Source organism: Aplidium turbinatum, chromosome 1, assembly GCF_918807975.1.
Source record: "Aplidium turbinatum chromosome 1, kaAplTurb1.1, whole genome shotgun sequence".
Lineage (NCBI taxonomy): Eukaryota > Metazoa > Chordata > Ascidiacea > Aplousobranchia > Polyclinidae > Aplidium > Aplidium turbinatum.
Window position 1 is genome coordinate 35064495 of NC_137472.1, and position 19936 is coordinate 35084430.

Here is a 19936-nt window from a genome sequence, read left to right on the forward strand (position 1 = left end):
CGAACGGATCCGGAATCTTATGTTACAATTTTCCCACGAAGAGATTATGGTTTACCGCTGTGACCAACCGGTTTTCAAAGAAAATGATAATATTTTGATTTCTTCCTTGCCCTCACTGCAGCGAAGATGTCGTCGAGTACCATAGTTTGAGCATCCACTACATGTTTTGGAACCAAAAATCAGGGCGATGGTTTTGCATGACTCTTTTTGTAGATTTACCACACGACGCAAGACTTTGCCACAAAAAGGTTATCTCATGTTGGAGTGAAATAGGAGATGTTGTAAATCAGACCCAAAGTCTGCGTATATTTGCTCGAATAGGCTAGAATAAAGTGGAGCCTACAAGATTTGAAGAAGCTGAAAACACGAACAATCTGAGTAATAAATTTACAATAATTCTATTTTTGTAGATTTGGATCGTCCCTGCATGACTTATTATTTTACCCGTCGTGACCCACGTTTGGATCGCCACCCAAAGGGCTACTTTGGGAACCACTGCTATAAGTGCTCTACAATCGTTTAATTTGTAACTAGCGTGGTTGAAACAGTAGATTAATATTGTAAACCAGCTTAGTAGTCTAATCGTTCTGTATAGTCTAAACCAGGGGTCACCAAACTTTTTTCTCTGAGGGCTGGATTGCTGCGAGATTAACCGCTGCGGGTCGTATGCAAATTGCGAAAAGATATACAACTATTTAGAATCTTCATTGACTTGAATTGAGCACAATAAATAACAAAGTCAACGGTGGAATAGCAAAGTTGTGATACACATCGAAAGGTTGCTGGAAAAGTTATCCCCTGCTGTGATACACTACAGGGCATCGTGCTCTTGAAAAAACATTACATCTTTCCAAATTTGGCCTAGGCTGTCCCCATTTGTGGTGGCCTAATGATAAAAACAGAACACCAACATGTTATCTGCCTGGTGGAAAAATGTACAAATTTAACACACAACAACGAACTATAAGAACGAACAATTTTAACAAAAAACTTTTTCACTTTTTTCCTTAACAGTTGTAATGCAGCTGTTATTTCCGCAGCACGTGGCGGCCGGATGAAATCAGTTCGCGGGCCGGTTCCGGCCCGCGGGCCGTAGTTTGGTGACCTCTGGTCTAAACAGCAAGTAATAAAAGGTCGTGTTTATGTACAAACACCTCTAGAAAAAATGTATTTTACTGATTTTTATATTGGGGAAAGTAGGGTATTATGGGCCAGTTGGTAATATGGTCCACCCTTGGTTTGCGTATTTGAAAAGGGCTTGTGATCACCGTTCCTTAACAACTTCAAAGAAAGCTTGACGACAAAGATGGAAACCCAAAGTTTGATGGAAAATTTTGTTTGCGTGAATGCAGCAGCTCGGTGATTGGGTTTTGGTCGGAGTTGTTATAATTTTTGCTTGGACGCAAATAAGTTATAGCGTTGGAGCTAGTGCGCGTAGAAAAAATGGTTGAAAGCTTAAAACATTCACAGAACGTAGTGTTGCAAAAAGCTTTTAAGTGGTATGTTTGTATTTATTTGGAAAATGAGAAATTGCCAAAGGTCGTGCTGTTGTGTAATACGGACCACGTGGTGTTGTGTTGTAGCTATGGGCTAGTGGCCCATATTACACCACTGGCAGTGAGGCAATATTTATAACAAAGTTTAATAAAAATGTACATATAAAAACCAGGACCAAGAATGGGCACATGAGGCCTATGGTGATCTAACTCAGGCAAAGTTATAGTTCAGCGACAATACGCAATAACATTTTTTTGCTATTTTTGTATCAACTTTTACACTGCGTGATGTGTTTCCAGTTTCTTGTTTTGATTAAAATCTTTAATTATTAAATTATTTTTGTATATTTCAGGACTAGATAGTTAATTGAATCAACATTAGACAAGAAACAGTTGATTTTCTTCTAACAGATTTGGTGTTCCATATTATACAGTATAGGTAGCCCATTTTACACAGCAGCTGTGTAAAATGGGCTACCGCCAGGTCAAAATATAGCGGCAGTTTGTGCTGGAAGTGTAATGTTTTCTAGGTACTTCTTCGATACTAGAGTCTTTATCAACAAGCAGGGTTTCGTGAAAAAATAAGTTAATATGTGAGAACTATGGCAATTTGTTCTTAGGCGGCACATTTTCACCTCCTTTCTCTTTGATTTAATTTTTTTCTGATGCGCTCTAACTTGAGTTAATAATACAAATTGGCTAAAGGCTATCGTGAACACAAAATTTTCTAATCTTTGATAACATCCATTTATCTTCAGAATCTTACAGACATAGCCTACATATTTTTACTAAACTTTCCGTCTTTCGTGAAAACTCATGTTTACAATAAGAGGTAGGCCAAGTTAGCTGTCAGGCCAGGCCAAGAAAACTCTATTCTGGACTATACTGTATTTTTGAAAGCTTCATTCTGGCAGTTTTACATGCTTGTAGAAGCTTTGAACCGCTGACGCAGGCCGTCACCGAGATTGACAGAGTGAAGCTATCTGACAGACCAGATGAAAACAATTGGGACTATCGGGACAGGGAAGATAAAACGAAATCTTACTATAATATATCACAACGAAATTAAAAGAAAAAAAGGAATACAAAACGTAATTATGTACAAAAATAATAGCTTGCAGCAAAATTAGTAGAAAGGAAATTCGAGTGGAAGTAAAATTTCGTTTTGTTCAAATAGCTAATCAAAATGTTGTTTTTATTTTGAACTCAGGTGAGATTAAAGTAGGCCTAATTGGTAATCCTTATGCAGATTTATACCCACTTTAAATTTTATGTTTCGTTCTGCTTTTGGAGATCTCATGTGTTGCACGTTCTTTTGAAATTTACAACAATTTTGGAGATGTGGAGATTTGTCAAGTCACGACCCCGATTGAACAAAAATGGAAATGAAAAACACCAGAGTTTCACTCTTGTTTGAGATTCCCGCTCAAGACAACATGGATATGCACCACTGTCCACTGATACCGATTTTTTAACAATCATTAAATTTTCTCGCTGCAGTTTCACAGTTGTGGATGAGAGCAAGCAAGCCTTACAAAATAATCTTAGTAGATTTTTGCTTCCAAGTTGTTTGATCGCACTGCAAAAATACGGACAGTTTCAAGAATACAGTATATCTGTCTATTAATTTCAAAATCTATCAAACAAACATAAAAGACTTTGCCTTTCTCCAGCAAAGATTTGGCATTCGAAACTAATCGAATTGCAATTTGCGAAAAATTGAGAAACATTCTGGTTTCCTTGAGAACTTTAAATGATGATTGGTAGGCTAAGTGTCCCGAGGGTTTTGATAAGCAAGGTTATGACAATGCAGAAAATTTGTCAAAGAGAATAGTTTAAATTTGAAACCAAGTTATTGGACAGTAACAAACGAAATGAGATAAATTATTATTGTTGGCTGAAGTTACAGAAATAAAAACACACCACGATTTTTACCAAAAGTAATTTTGTTATAAACATTTACAAGAAAGTTGTAAAAACTTCACCAAAAGATACGTTTGGGCCTACTAACAAACACAAATTGAAAAACATGCCTTTTATTGTTGAATCATTGAAAATTACTCCCACTCATTTTCTCCGTACAGACAGTAATCTAATCATATCATTTTCCGGCTTTCAAAAATATTGGGGAGAAATTGCACTAAATTTTGGTCATTTTCCGTTTTGCATTTTTTTAGATAAATTACAAAAAATAATAATTTTTTACACCTTTTGCATTGTTCTTGGTTTGATCAAGCTATCTGATAGAAACCGTTTCAAAAGAAAAATTGGCTAAACTGCTGACTGACCTGTTAAACCAATGTGACCGTTTCTTCCTCGTTCTAAGAATGCACGAGTCATAGCACTGCTTTTCCTCATTTAGTCTGGATAGGCCTGACAAAGTGCTGACACGAAGTTAGCAGAGAGGTTAAACACGTTTTCACTGCTGAATTTTGATTGAGGATCGAAAAGGATTGATTAGTTATTGTAAGGTTAAGCAAAATTTCTAACTGATGTACTTAGGTGTATTTACTCTTTGTGAGTTCATATACAACATACGTAGCGTAGGCTACTGTAAAATCTAACAAATAACATTGTCAAGCAGAGCATAAAAAAGTATCTGAAAACAGTTGTTTGTTTTGTCTTTATATTAATTGTGCTGTGAGGCAGAAATACCGTTATGACTATATAATTTGACGCGTATCATGATTTTCTTTGATGTCAAATCACTACTTTATGTGCAGTGATGTGAGCAGTTTTGACATAGAACAGTTGAAAATGGGACATAGATTTATTATTTTTATATCAACGATAAATTTATTTTCCCAATCGGTGCAGAGTCAATACGAAGGTACGTACATGTCACTTGATTTTATGTAACTAATTCCGACATCAATGCAATTTTAGTCTTTTCAAGATGGAGAACGTATACAAATAATAGCCTACCTACCCGACGTTCTTGTGACAAATTTTTTTACTCTTATACTTTCAGACGCAAAAATTTGTGTTAATGACAAAGAATTTACGTTGCACACCCAGCTTTCCACATTTAAAGAAGCGGACAATTATTGCAAAGCACGAGGAAAGTCGCTTTTATTAATAAAGAGCAGTTTAGTTCAAGGAATCATCACAACTCAACTAGCTTCACTTGAAAAGTCTTTTCGATCTCCACAGAACATTAGTTTCTTTGGTTATTGGCTTGGTGGAACACGCAAAGCAGATACTAAATGGGTTTGGATGGATGGTACTCTAATTCCGACCAAGAAAGGTAACGAAAAAGCTGGGTATAGCAACTGGTTGCTAGAACAACCAATTCCCCGAGGATTTTTTAAAACAGCAGGAAGAGGAACTTGCTTGTTGTTTGTCACTATTTCCGATGGAAAACCAAGTCCTTTGTTCAATCGAAACTGGCAGGCCGGTGATTGCAGCTCAAAAAAATACTTTTTTTGTCAAAAAGGTAAAAGCTTAATTTAAAATTTTTAACAAATTTTTGAAGTACATGATCATGTTAATGATTTATTTATTAGTTTGTCAAGGAGTGGAATATGATTGAAGAACACCGATGAACAACACAAAAACGCACATGCCTTTGGCAACAAATTTCAAATATCATCATACATTCTCCCATGCAATGTTAAAGCAGTTTGACATCGACATTAACTGCGCATTGCGGATGTTGACTGAGGAATGTTCGTCCTCAAACTAACTAAAAGTTTTTTTTAAGAATGGTCCAAGTATTTCACATTGTTCATTTTTAACACTAGCTCCGTGCACTAGCACTATCTTGGTTTTACCAACATTGATAGAAGTTGTCATTGGAGTTCCAAGCTTTGGTTTGATGCCGCTTTTTTCTATTGTGGCACAAACGATTTCTTGACTTTGATATGTATTGTCTTATTTATTATACATAATTATATATTTATTATATTATTATCATATTTTCTTGACTATGATACATTGTATTGACCACTTGACTATATCATTGTAAAAGTAACCTAACAGTCTGGGAGCCTACGACAGAAGATTTCACCCCATAAGGTACAAAAGGTTTGACCCCTTGAAGTTACTGGGGTCAACCATGTCACTCACAAAAAGTATGGAAGATTGACCGCGCCGGGTGGATCTGGACGCTAGAGCCCCCTAAAAAGCCCAAAAAGGGGGTTAATTTCACCCCATAAGGTACATAAACCAAACTTGGTGAAAACGAAGTTCTATGTCAGGATATCACAAAAATATCAAATCTAACAATATTTTCGAGTGGAAAGGTGATGTAAAACCCCCCCGAAAGTGACCCCCGGGGGGTTAATTTCACCCCATAAGGTACATAAACCAAAGTTGGCCAAAACGAAGCCTTATGTCAGGACATCACAAAAATATCAAATCTAACAATATTTTCGGGTGGAAAGGTGATGTAAGATGCCTTCAAAGTGACTTCCCTTAATGTGACCCCCTCGGAAGGTTTATTTCACCCCATAAAGTACATGGACCAAACTTGGTCAAAATGAAGTCTTATGTCAGGACATCACAAAAATATCAAATCTAACAATATTTTCGGGTGGAAAGGTGATGTAAGATGACTTCAAAGTGACTTACCTTAATGTGACCCCCTCGGAAGGTGTATTTCACCCCATAAAGTACATGGACCAAACTTGGTCAAAACGAAGTCTTATGTCAGGACATCACAAAAATATCAAATCTAACAATAGTTTTGGGAGGAAAGATAATGTAAGACTCCCCTAAAATGACCCCCCAGGGGATTAATTGCACACCATAAGGTAGGCTACATGGACTAAAGTAGGTTAAATCATGGATCACGGTTAAATCGAAGTCTTACTTCACGGCATAAAAAAAATATCAAATCTAACAATATTTTCGGGTGGAAAGGTGATGTAAGATGTCATCAAAGTAACCCCCAGAGGGTTTATTTCATCATAGAGTACATGGACCAAACGTGGCCAAAACGAAGTCTTATAAGACACCACAAAATATCAAATCTAACAATACTCTCAGTTGGGAAGATGATAAAAGACCTACCCAAAAGTGAATCTCCTCCTATAGTTTAATTTACTTCATTCCTTACTCGAACCAACCTTGGTGTAACGGAAGTGCTATGCCAGGACAGTACCAATGGATTAACTCTAAAAATATTTTTATTCAGGTTTTGGTGAAATACATTCACAAGCTGTCCCATGATGCATGAAATGGAACTATAGTCTACTTTACAAAAAGTTTTTGCATAAATCATGTTCAGTCAATCGAAAAAAGGCAACAGGACATGACAATACATGGCTTTGTAACACCAAAAACAGAAAGTACATGAGAAGCATATAGGCAACAGTAGCCAGAAAATTGATCGAAGATCTTGATACGACCACTAAATGTTGAATTAATCGAACAACTGACTATCCAAATCAAAACGTTTCGAAGTGAACCATTTGGAACGTTAATTCAGGCAGTTATGAACATTTTCCAGCTGCTACAATAAATAACCCAATAAACCCAATGTAGTAAATTTTTGTTTAATGCTATTTGCTTCATGTCTCTAATCAGTTATTGTAACTGTTCATTCATAAACAGAGATTGTTTGTGTAAATGTAAACGGTCGTTTCTTTATTCTTCATTGTCACTGCTGTCGCTTTCACTTTCTTCGTCTTATTCTTCGTCTTATTTGGATAGTCAGTTGTTCAATTAAGTCAACATTTAGTGGTCGTATCAAGATCTTGGATCAATTTTCTGGCTACTGTAGCCACGGGCGCCGATCCCTATAGGACAGTGGGGACATGTCCCCACCATCTTTTTACATGTCTCCACCATCTTTTTACATGTCCCCATCATCTTTTTACATTATTTTTGTAACGTAAAAGGGAAAATATTACCCGAATGTCACAATTTTACCAGTCAAACGTTTAAAATATATTGAAAGGAGGGGAGAACATTTTTATTTTATGCGAGGAAGCCCCAACCGTAGTAGAAATGTTTTATTAGGCAGAGAAACCCTGGTGTAACTTGCAAATTGTATTTAATTTGGTTACGACAGGGCCACACAGTGCAAAGTTTTAGAATTACTTTGAAAGAGTCGTACAAGCATGTAGTGCAGTAAGTGTGTTACTTTTGCATAAGAAAAAAGCTATTTTTTCAGTTATTATTACATTGAGGTTAAGAGCTGCTGAAATGTCTTTACCGGTTTGGCAAAAAAATTGTATATAGGAAAATCAGCAGTTGGAAGGCTGGCAGGCAGCTTTTTTTCAATTGAAAAAACTCTTGCCCTACCCAATTTTTAAAAGACTTGTCACGTTCCAAATCGTCTTCAGTATGGACATGGCCATGGTCAACCTCTTAAACTTCAAGGTCGATCGGTCAGAGTATTTTGCAGTCATTGACAGCTCGCAGCAAAATCTTACTGACTATTTCAAGTCGACCGATCTTGAGCACTACAAAATTCTACAAGAATCACTCTTTAGTGGAAAGCTACAATGACATTTGGTAGACGATTATCTTCAGTTCTTTGACACAAAGTCCCTTGCACAAGATTTTCGAATGATATTCAAGAAGATACCATCCGCTGTTCGGCAAATGTTTCCGCAAGTGGAACTTTTGCTCATATCACCAGCCCGCTCGTGTTCAGCTGAACGCTCATTTTCAACTTTGCGACGTATCAAAACTTTGTTACGATCTACCATGACACAGAAACGGCCAAATCATGCAATGGTCTGCTATGCGCACAATAAAGTTTTGAATTCGATCAACCTTCATTACAAGCCAAGGATCAACCAAGGACTTCGTTTTTAATTCGACGGAGACTCGTTGCCGAGTTGCAGTTTTTGGGCTTCTGCTGTCCAATGCTGACACTGACAATTAAAATACATCGCATTAGACTTGTAGCCTATCTACTGTAGGCCTATTTGTTTGTTTGTTGAACAGACCCCAATCTTTCAGCTCGCTTCGCTCGTCTGCCCTTTCTTTCCTAGTAAATGTCCCCACCAATCTTAGAGAGCGATCGGTGCCCATGACTGTAGCCTATATGCTTCTCATGTACTTTCTGTTTTTGGTGTTACAAAGCCATGTATTGTCATGTCCTGTTGCCTTTTTTCGATTGACTGAATATGATTTATACAAAAACTTTTTGTAAAGTAGGCTATAGTTCCATTTCATGCATCATGGGACAGCTTGTGAATGTATTTCACCAAAACCTATATAAAAATATTTTTAGATTTAATCCATTGGTACTGTCCTGGCATAGCACTTCCGTTACACCAAGGTTGGTTCGAGTAAGGAATGAAGTAAATTAAACTATAGGAGGAGATTCACTTTTGGGTAGGTCTTTTATCATCTTCCCAACTGAGAGTATTGTTAGATTTGATATTTTGTGGTGTCCTAGGACCTATAAGACTTCGTTTTGACCACGTTTGGTCCATGTACTCTATGATGAAATAAACCCTCTGGGGGTTACTTTGATGACATCTTACATCACCTTTCCACCCGAAAATATTGTTAGATTTGATATTTTTGTTATGCCGTGAAATAAGACTTCGATTTAACCTACTTTAGTCCATGTAGCCTACCTTATGGTGTGCAATTAACCCTCTGGGGGGTCACTTTAGGGGAGTCTTACATTATGTTTCCTCCAAAATTGTTAGATTTGATATTTTTGTGATGTCCTGACATAAGACTTCGTTTTGACCAAGTTTGGTCCATGTACTTTATGGGGTGAAATACACCTTCCGAGGGGGTCACATTAAGGGAAGTCACTTTGAAGTCATCTTACATCACCTTTCCACCCGAAAATATTGTTAGATTTGATATTTTTGTGATGTCCTGACATAAGACTTCATTTTGACCAAGTTTGGTCCATGTACTTTATGGGGTGAAATACACCTTCCGAGGGGGTCACATTAAGGGAAGTCACTTTGAAGGCATCTTACATCACCTTTCCACCCGAAAATATTGTTAGATTTGATATTTTTGTGATGTCCTGACATAAGACTTCGTTTTGACCAACTTTGGTCCATGTACCTTATGGGGTGAAATTAACCCCCCGGGGGGTCACTTTCGGGGGGTTTTACATCACCTTTCCACTCGAAAATATTGTTAGATTTGATATTTTTGTGATGTCCTGACATAAAACTTCGTATTCACCAAGTTTGGTCCATGTACCTTATGGGGTGAAATTAACCCCCTTTTTGGGTTTTTAGGGGGCTCTAGCGTCCAGATCCACCCGGTGCAGTCAATCTTCCATACTTTTTGTGAGTGACATGGTTGACCCCAGTAACTTCAAGGGGTCAAACCTTTTGTACCTTATGGGGTGAAATCTTCTGTCGTAGGCTCTCGGTCTATAAGTCTTTCTAAAAAAAATATTATAACACAAATCAATAGTTTAAAAAAATCATTTTTAAAAATCATTTTTTATTTGTAAGTATGTAAAATATATTGTCATAATGCTCAATCCTATTGTATTGTTGTGTCTTGCCTGTCTTTGGTATAAGAAAGCGAACTCTCCCCGAAACTACATTATCATTTTTAAAAATATTGACAAAAAAGAAAAAGATAGTCCATATAGAAACATACAAAAAAAAACAATAAATTTTAACACCCCGTACAAAGCTCAACTGGGAAATTTCAACTCAACAACCTCCTCACCGGATTTCCTGAATCTCGTTTTCTTTGTAACTAGGCGAAATGTTTTGTAGAGTTTAATTATTTTTGAATCACTGTGTGAGGTTTTGAAATTTCAAAATTAAAAGTAGGCCATGTCGTGGTTAAAACATACGTTGTTGTTTTTTTGTTTCCTTTACAAAAGACTACAATGTAGGTTATATCTTCACTTTTTTGTTTTTTAGATATATCTCAAAGTGCATGCATAGATGTAAATGTTCAAGGGAATTTGAGCACGTTTAGCCGTGTACTTTTATTCTTTTGTGTTCTATTTTTGGTACTTGTTCTGGTGATGGGCTTAAAAATATTTTCTTTGAACCGAAGGTAAGACTGGTACTTTGTATCTAATTTTTTGAACGTGGGACTTTGGTTGGTAATTTCCTAAGGAAAAACTTAAGTGGGATGCACAAAACTGCAAGGATGAAATCAAGATTATGCACCGCTTTGGCGTAGGCTAAAATTTTAAGGTTCAGAATGAAGTCTTAAAATTACTGTAGTGTTTATAAAATAGCCCCTCATATATACAGTAGGCTACCTTGGAATCAGAAACTGCTGAACATCTCACACGAAATAAACGGTTAATATTTCTTAGATAATATAGTGATTTGTTCACCTAAGTTACCCACATGCACAACTTCTGCAGGCTACCTACCTATTGTTGAAGAAATGTTGTTTAGGTTGAAAGTGATGATAGCAAAGCGTATTTTAAATGATTCGTCATCACAAGCATCTCGCACGAGACCCAAAACGTTTCAGAATGAGAGATTCGTTGCTCGTTCGGTCGCGAGTCAACATCCAATCACGATTGGTGAGTGTTTTTCTTGAACTTTTATATCATTACGAAGCAAACCTAGCAAGTTTTAATTATGTGATTGAATGTGGTGTGATAATGTCCCAGTCAGCAAATAGTTGAATCAAATAAAAAAAACAAAAACGACTGGCTTGCTGTCTGGTGTGATTGTGACTTGACAAAGTTGAATAAAAATAGCATCATAGAAACGCTATCATTGTGTTACAAATCTGTTGCTCTGTGTAAATAAAGCATTCAAACCTGATCATCTCCTTTACAGACATCCGCTTGTACTTCAAAGTTTCAGCCATAACTACTATTTCAGGGAAAGTGGGCCCATGGGGAATCTTGTAGTTTTCCCCTTTATACGTAAATATCTTTGTACCGTGAACATCACGTTAAGTGCGGTGAAATAACTCAAAAAGCATGTCGTAATAACTAATAAGAACGTTTAAACTGAGGCAAAATTTCCACGTGACTTTAACCTGGTTTTGCTAGGTGGGTAAAAGAATGATTGTTTTTCAATTTTATAAACGATTATGGTGTAAGGCTGTAAGCCTATGAGCAATCGATGGCCTCCGTACATATTTACTACTTTTATTTGTCCGATAGTTTGTTATTTTTTTCAAGTAATTAAACAAAAGTGATCAGGAAATTATTACAACAAAAGTTATTACAATGAAATCCACAGATAAGATTATAAGCAGGGATAAGCAAATCATTGCTTGCAGGACAAAGGTGGCCGCAAGGAAAAATCTGTTATCTGCGGAAAAGCCCGGATCTGAAATGGTGGGGCGGTTTTTACTTTGCCTCAAATTTGACTTACCAACTTTGTTTATTACTTTATTATTTTTAACTTGTAATAATCAACATAGTAGCTGATCCCAGAGGCGCTTGGTCATGTGTCCCACTGCCCCTTAAAAAAACAAAGTAATGAAAATGTAATTTTTAGCCGTTTTTTTCACTCCCTACATCACACTGTATCAACCTGGCGGAGACATCGGATACGAGTGCATGCGGAAATTTGTCCATATGTCTGCATGAAAAAAACCGTACAAATGTATTATTCTGAAGTAAATAGGCCTACATTACGCACTCAACTGCATTGAGTTAACATATTAAATTTCCTGTCCTGATGGAGATAAAGGTATGAGACGAATAAGGCTATACCTTGTATACTAAACTGTAGAAAAAGGTGGGGAAACTTTCAAAGAATTTTAAAACTTATTTTGCTACCTGAATGATTGATTGTGAGAACCTTTATCCTCGGACTGAGAAAGCTTCTTGGACAGCTTAATCCTGGCAGTTTCGCTTGGTCACGGAGGTTTATAGAGTGAAATTTACGTTTGTTGAAATTTCGAACGTGAAATTTGAAGGGTTTGTTGAAATCAGTGACTTATTCATCCGCACAATACCGCTGAGAACCAGCGTCACTTGATCTCGAAGTTTCTTTGTTCTTAAAGTCACGCGCTTAACCAACTGAATTATCGTGGTCGGGTACTTTGATGAATAGCAGAGATAAACGTTGGCGCACATCTTGCTACAAAATCCTTTTGCATAAATTTAGATTTAGCGTAGGTTAATGCTGTCAAACGCCCAACAGGCTAATGGACTTACTTGTTGATATTTTTAAAGGGATGCCTTTTGGGAACATGGATGATAGAGACAATATTCCGAGCTACATTGAACTGCACGATCCTAACCCAATTCGTCCAAAAAATTATCGCCATGCCACAAGAACACTCAGTTAGCAGCTTTATCAACTCATTACCAAACAACATTTTGTCATTTATACTTTATTTGGATTTGAGATTTCAAAGTCAGTTAGCCTAAACAACAAATGGAAGCCTATTGCCCACGCTGAACCGCAAATTTTACAAGCAGATTATCATTTGCAGTGGCGTAGCCTTCACAGGACTTTCTTGAGAGGAGAGACTTATTTCTATTTTGTTTTTTTTCGAATAATGTTCTGTTCATAACAGTCAAGACATATACGATGACGTCATGCCTTGACTAATGATTCTGTGACAAATTAATCTTCGCTTTGTTGCTTCTCCTTTTTGTTGTCAGTATGCTTATAGATCACAGTTGGCAGATGTTTTTTTTACGGTGTAAAACCAAAACGTAGTCACTTTGTTCAGTTTTCATGCTTTGCAAATTATTCTTGACTAATTTTTTCATCAATATAGGCCTAGCCTACGTTGCAAGATATTTCACCATTGTTTTTTATTTATTTTTTGATGAAAACTATGATCATTAATGATGATTGGATTGGAAATTGATAGTTATTTTATGTCGCAAGACATTTCATTGCTTTATTAAATCTTAACTCTTCCTCATCACATGCAATCTTTATGGTTTATTCCTATTGCGTCACATAAAATTACACGTCTTTTTGACAGATGTCAGACAATGCAATGTTATGTGATCTGTATGCCTGAAGAAAATAGATTATTGAAACTAGTTTTTGTACAACAGCAGGCCTATTCAGAAATAAATTTGTTGAGGATTGTAGTAAGCAAAAACAAAACAAAAGATAAATCTTCTTTAAAATATAACAATAAAATTTAAAAAGCTAATTTTATGGCCAAATTTAAGAAAAAGGCCATATTAGGTATAATTTAAACTGGTCTTGGTCAAGTTTCAAAATTCCATACTTGGCAAACTACACAACAGCAATGTAAATCAGGCATCCCTGATACAAATCAACATCAACTACTGCAAACCTCACATGGATGAGTTGAGTACCACCAGGGCATGGAAGGGTAGCTATTGACCAGATTAAGTGTTAAACTGTTTATGAAATTCAATTTGAAGAGAGTTTTTGTAAAATTATTAAATTAATACTGTCAAAGTTACAAGATAGCTTTTAGAACTTGATAACGTCATAGCCAACTCATAACGTAACGATGTGTCGTTGTAAATTGTTCTTTCATATCCGAAATACAGAATGGGATCGCAATTATTACATATAAATTGGTGTAAATAATAAAATATTGCAACGTTAGTTTCTTGTTTAGCCCATGCAAAAGATTACTGATCCGTAGGCTATTAAGAACAAACTTTAGTGCCTTGTAGTCTAGGCTACACTCTACAAGCTGCTGTCTAGAGCTAGACCTACATGAGGTTGCATTGTTAGTATTTTATGGTAGACGTATGGATTAGGACAATCCAATACCTTACAAGGAAATGACCTATCACGAAGCAAACATCTTGCTGTCAATTGAACTCTTGTTTCGGGTGGTGAGTCAAACCATAGTTTGGATTTATTAGCCTAAGTAGGCTACTAACTTAAACCTTGCATGCGCTTCGCATTTTAAGAGAGCCTGAGATCTGAACTCCTGTCGATGACTAGGCTGCTCAACATGAAGCTTTGGTTTGAGACTACTTATTTATAAAATCTTTCAAACCGGCCAGCGAAACAAGTAGGCCTAGGTCAAGCTAACCAACTCCCGTCTGCAAGTGCAATTCTATAATTCATCTGGTTTAAAAATACCAACCGTTGAAGTCACAAGCGCTTAAAGTGCCTCTGACAGGAAAATAAATTCGCTAAATTTACCTAAAACACCAAAAAGATGACACTAACAAACTTTTCTGACCAGCAAATCGTAAAAAATATCAACAGGCTACTAAGTTACACGCTTGCAAACTTTCGTTGACATCGGCGAATCTGGCACTCATTCAATTGCGAAAATAAAAACGGCAACACCGCTGTGACGTCACAGTAAGCGGGAAGGATACATTCTTTCTCTGTGATGACTTGGTAAAGTATGGTACGGCTACTGCAAAACGTGAATGTGTAGGACTCTGTTGATCTAAATTCTAAAGCATGCGCAAATTAAGAATTACCGAAATGAAAAAGTGAACTTATTATTACTAGGCTATCAGGTTTCGATCAAATAGGTTGAGTTTACTTTTATCAAACAGCATCTCAATTCAATTGAAATTGCAGTTTCATAGGGCTACAATTTTCATACTTTTTTATTTGTCCTAATCTGGCTATAGCCATTTGCAGTGTAACAACAGTATTTCACAAACAGCACCTTTGATTTATGGTTGAGGCAATGCCTACAAATTGCTGTTTATGTGACATTGTCAGTGACAAAGACCGTGTGCTTTCTTTTTCCATTTTCCCACAAAACAAGGTACTGAGAAGAAAATGATCAAAGTTTTCTTCAAGTGTTCGAAAGTGGGATGGGCCGTACAAAACTAGTCGTATATGTTCACTTCACTGAAGATGATTTTGTTAATACCACTAAAGTAAAAATGCCTACAGGCATGTGTTGGAGTGTATACTACAAGGTGATGCTCTCGGAAGCAACAATCGGATTGTGATGCCGTCATGCATTGTTTGGCGAATCCGAAACAATTTTCCAGATCCAGATGGCCGTTACACAGGATTTCAATTGCCAACTGAAGGCACATTATGAGAGAGAGGGAGAACTTTTATTTATTTTTGAATAGTGATGATGAATTAAATATGAATGATGATTCGTACGATTTCTTCATTTTTCACTTAAAGTATATTTTAGGTTTTGTAGGAACGTATCCAGTACAGTTTTATTAAACTGCAAAAAACAATAAATCTTCGAAAAAAGCAACCGCTTGTACCAACTCCGACCAAACTGTGATCCACCAATTTTACATCTAGGAAGCGTTTGTTTCATCCGTTGCTAACGACGTCCACTTAGGATGACGTAATACCACCAAAGTCGTCCCAGAGCAGTGAAATATGGAGTTTCGCTTGTGGTGGCGCTGCGGAGCAGTCGTTTGATTAAATTACGCCCTAACCAGTCGAGCTACGAGGTTAAGATTAAAAAGTTCGCTAAGTGTAATTCTGCGTTAAAAAATGCTTTAAAAAGTTACTATACTTGGATCCCACCTGTCAGGGGCACTTTAACTATGTTTTCTTTATAAAAAAAAAAAGAAACAAATCACAGAACTATTAATGATCTAGTCACAGTTGGCTATAATGCAGGCGCAGGGGTGGTCAATTTTTTGACTCGAGGACAAAAAATGACTCAAATTTTCACAGGCGGGCCAGGCGAGTGAAACGGTCAACAAAAGCAGTGGCGTAGCCAGGGGGAGGGGGTTTCAACCCCCCTTTGGCACGCGGGTGACGTCACGATATTAAGAATGATGCTTTCAGTCTTTTTATATCTCTAAAACAAAGTTTGCCAAATTTTAAATGAAACTGCATTAAAAGAGCGAGTTTTGCCAATATCAAACATTTAAATATCTCAGCCAGGAGTTAGCAACAAGAAAACAATAGAGACTTAGCTTTATTTCCGAAAAATGCCGAAGAAAACATGATCTTATTATTTTGTTATGCCACCGGACAGCACCATTTTAAAGGAATATTCATACCCACATTTGAAAATTCTCTCCGATTGCACCAAATTCAAAGTAATTTTTAAAATTTTCTGGGGGATCCTCCCAGACCCCCCGCCCCTGGGTGTAGTCTTAGGCAAACACGCTGTCGGGCTTCGCTCGTCGAACCCCCCCCCTTTTTTTTTTTTAAATTCCTTGCTACGCCACTGAACAAAACTGTTTATACAATTATTAATTTATAAGCCAATTTACGTACAATATTTTACATCTGAAGTTATAGGCTAACCGAGAAGAAGCAAAACTTGCATTAAAGTTAGATTTAGACCTAATTCCAATTTCAATAATGTTTTCAGGCAACCTCTTTTTCTAAATTTCTGAAGCATTCACATGTCGGCTAATGTTAGTTGTAGTAATTCCACAGTTAATTCTAAGGCGCAGTGATTGTTACGGACAATCGTTCCCCAGATAAAACATAAAACCTTTAACGTTTATAATTTACCTGGCGTCTACGTCATGGAATATTTCTGTAAACGAGGAACTCTTACATCATCTTGAATTAAGAAATATTGCATCAGCCAGATCTAACTTGTGTGAATTATGAAATATTGCGTCAGACAGATTCACCTCGTGTGAAATCACTCACCCAACTATCTGACCAATACGTCACAAAAGCGAGTTGTGTGCGTTTGAAATGTAGCAATGAGTTTCGTCATTCTGTAGATTGTCGATGAGAAAGCTGGTCCGATATTAAACAGTTCTGCTTTGCGTACTAGCTAGACCAGCGGTTCTCAACCGGTGGGCCATGGTTCACTAGTGGGCCATGGAAAGATTTTCCGGTGGGCCACAGACCTATTTAAAAATTTGCGAGCGTTAGTGAAAAATTTAGTTTCATTTGTGTTACTATAGTTAATTTTACACTTGTGTGTTTTGTTTGATTGTTTTGATTATTGCAACAATGAGTGGTGCTGCCAGGGGCTCCGGACACTTCCTGAGGGTGGGGGGGGGGTAATTTAAGCAGGGGGGGGGGGTAATTTAAGCAGGGGCGGAACGATGTTTTGACATCGACAGGGGGCTTATTGGATTATCGCATCACATATACTTCTGGAAGGTCGCTCCCCAGACCTCGTTTGCATTACTGAAAGCTTCAGTTTCTCATACAGCATCTTAGGCTGCATGTTTCGCGCGAAAGACGCAAAATTTTTGCCTTTTAGCACGATTTAAAATCGAAAAATTCTTTCAACGAATCTGAAATCACGAACAAACGCTTTTTAACATTTGCCACATTTGTTTTAAAGTTTTAAGACAATTTTGACAGGAAGAGGGGACGTACGCAAAATCCCTTTTTGTATTCTTCCTTGGCTCAAGTCCTCCAAATTTTGCATTTCAGACGCTAAAAGGTTAGATTTAAAAGGCCAAAAGCGTTGAGGTCAAAGCTGTAATCGATAAAACTTAATTTATAATTACATGAATACAGCACGACAACCTGTGCCATAACATCCACAGTGAAATGAAACGTTTAAGCATCTAGGGTTAGGCCTACATTCAACTCAGAAAAAAGAAGAAGCTAAAATGCATTAACTTTTACAAAAACTGAAAATAAGGAGACATCTTGATCGATACTACAGGAAGGCCTACCATCTGCGCCGTATAAGAAATAACACTAAACAAAAATGCCATAACACCCAGGTAGCCTAATACCTTGTGCCAAAATCTCACAAAGACAACAAAGAAATAACATTATAAACGAACACCTCAACTCATACAAAACACTGTGTGCACTCTGCTTCTATTCTAAGCAGAACAGTCAGAAGTCGCCAAAGACTTTAAATCTTTGTGCATTGTTGAAAAAAAATTCTTTGCAGATTTCATCTACACTTAGTTCATCCAAATACATTTAATGGGCATGGCACATGGCAATAAAAGAGTCTTGAAGCAGTCATTGTGCTTCGGAGCCATGTTTTTAAGCGGCGTAGCGAGCTAAACGATCTTTCAGCTTCTGCAGAAGAAGGGCCATTGACCAATAGCAATTTTACAAGTTTTTCCACACTGGCATAAAACTCTTTGACAATAATAGACCTAAGTCCTATTAACTTGTTTCGAACATCGCACACATACTTGATCGGCCCAAATTTCTGATGGAAGTGGCTTAAATCTTGGCCCAAAATTTTCACGTCCAAGCCATATATCGTTCTAATGCTGTACAAGCACTGTCGTTGACTGTGCCAGATAATAAAACTTCAAGCATTTGGTGAGTTTTAATTTCTTCGCCATTGAAGCGGTGGGTGAGGCCTTGCACTATGCTGTCAATAGATGCATAGAACTGCCTTTTGTAATGAGAAGCGAGGTCATGGGAAGCACTTTGCTCACAGCGCTTTCTTTAAATTTGGACTTTAGCTAAGCCAAAGAAATTTATAGATAGTATACTTGCTGCTCAGATTCCTTTTATAACTGCATAAATTGTTCTTCATTTCTAAGACTCTGGTAATTAACTTTTTCGTTGTCAACCAGCTCCATCATGTCGCTGATGGTATAAGACTTGATCTGCAACAGGCCAGTTATTTTTTCAAGTGGTTTGAATAAAACTTGGCAAAACTGCAATGCAAAGTATGTGTTGCCTTGCAATAATTGGGAATAAAGGACTAATGATTTCACATTGTTGAAATTTTGAAGTGTGTTTAGCAAGGCTTGGTAGTTTGACAACACTGAAGAAATGGCCGGTACACGTGTCAGCCATCTTGTTTGGCACAAAGTGAGCAAGCCATGGTGGGATTCCTCCTGCAGGGCGATTTTGAACTTGCCAGACTGATTTTGCAAACTACTTAGCTCCTGAACAATTCCCATAGCATTATGCAGGTCTCTATTGCATATTTGCGTTGTCTTGCGAGTCGGAGTTTCCAAGCAAACTACTAAAAAGTTGTGCAACAAAATAAAAAAATGAAAATAAACCATAAAAGTAGAAAAAATATAAATATTAAAATTCTATCTCTTCATTAGTGGGGGGTAATTTTGCATTAGTTACCCCCCACTCCAATTGGTGGGGGGTAATCACCCCCGCGGTCTCCCCTCTAACGGAGCCCATGGGTGCTGCTGTAATTTGCTGCAGAATGGTAATTTCCATTCTACTGAAATTATTGAAATAATAACTTTGGTGGCGTGATGTAATCAATGCCGTCTGTTGCATAATATACGAACTTTGAATTTAAGCAACTACAAGAAATTGGGAAGAAATGTAAATCAAATGTAAATTTATCTAAATAATTGAAATGGTTAATTTATTTATGACTGAGCACACATTTTTAGATCAGTGGTTCTTAACCAGGGTTCGATGGAACCCCTGGAGTTCGACGAAGCTGTTTCAGGGGTTCGGTGCGAACGCCAGAATTTTTGAAAACATTTTTGAACCACACTGAAGTACGATGGAGGTCGAGGAGGAAAGTGATGAATCGCGTTTTTGATTTGCTCACAGAATTATTGGAGTTCTTGAAAAGTCTCAACCATCGGCACAGGGAAACTTCACAAATCTATAGGGGAACATGAGAAACATCGGCACAGGGAAACATCTATAACTACGGGATTGGAAACTCTATCCAGTGCTATACATCAGTAGGGTCGTCACATTACTACTACTACAGAAAGATTAACAAAATAAAATACCGACTAAAAGATATACAAAATTCGATTTTACAAT

General features: G+C 37.2%; 1 protein-coding gene across 1 annotated transcript; it reads left to right on the top strand.

The window, feature by feature from the left end:
• The first annotated feature begins 4247 nt into the window (after nucleotides 1–4247).
• LOC145776286 (uncharacterized) lies at nucleotides 4248–13318 on the top strand. Its single transcript, XM_082587691.1, has 5 exons — nucleotides 4248–4326; nucleotides 4468–4932; nucleotides 10313–10451; nucleotides 10805–10935; nucleotides 12553–13318. Exons 1-5 carry the CDS (start codon nucleotides 4254–4256, stop codon nucleotides 12666–12668), a joined length of 924 nt encoding a protein of 307 aa, XP_082443817.1. The 5' UTR covers nucleotides 4248–4253; the 3' UTR covers nucleotides 12669–13318.
• Nucleotides 13319–19936: the final 6618 nt, after the last annotated feature.

Bases quoted from the DNA above. Each gene is read 5' to 3' on its own strand.
- LOC145776286 (XM_082587691.1), top strand. From the start codon at position 4,254: ATGGGACATAGATTTATTATTTTTATATCAACGATAAATTTATTTTCC. The intron at 4,933-10,312 runs GTAAAAGCTTAA...TTTGTTTTTTAG, and splicing joins ATACTTTTTTTGTCAAAAAG to ATATATCTCAAAGTGCATGC. The intron at 10,452-10,804 runs GTAAGACTGGTA...AATGTTGTTTAG, and splicing joins ATATTTTCTTTGAACCGAAG to GTTGAAAGTGATGATAGCAA.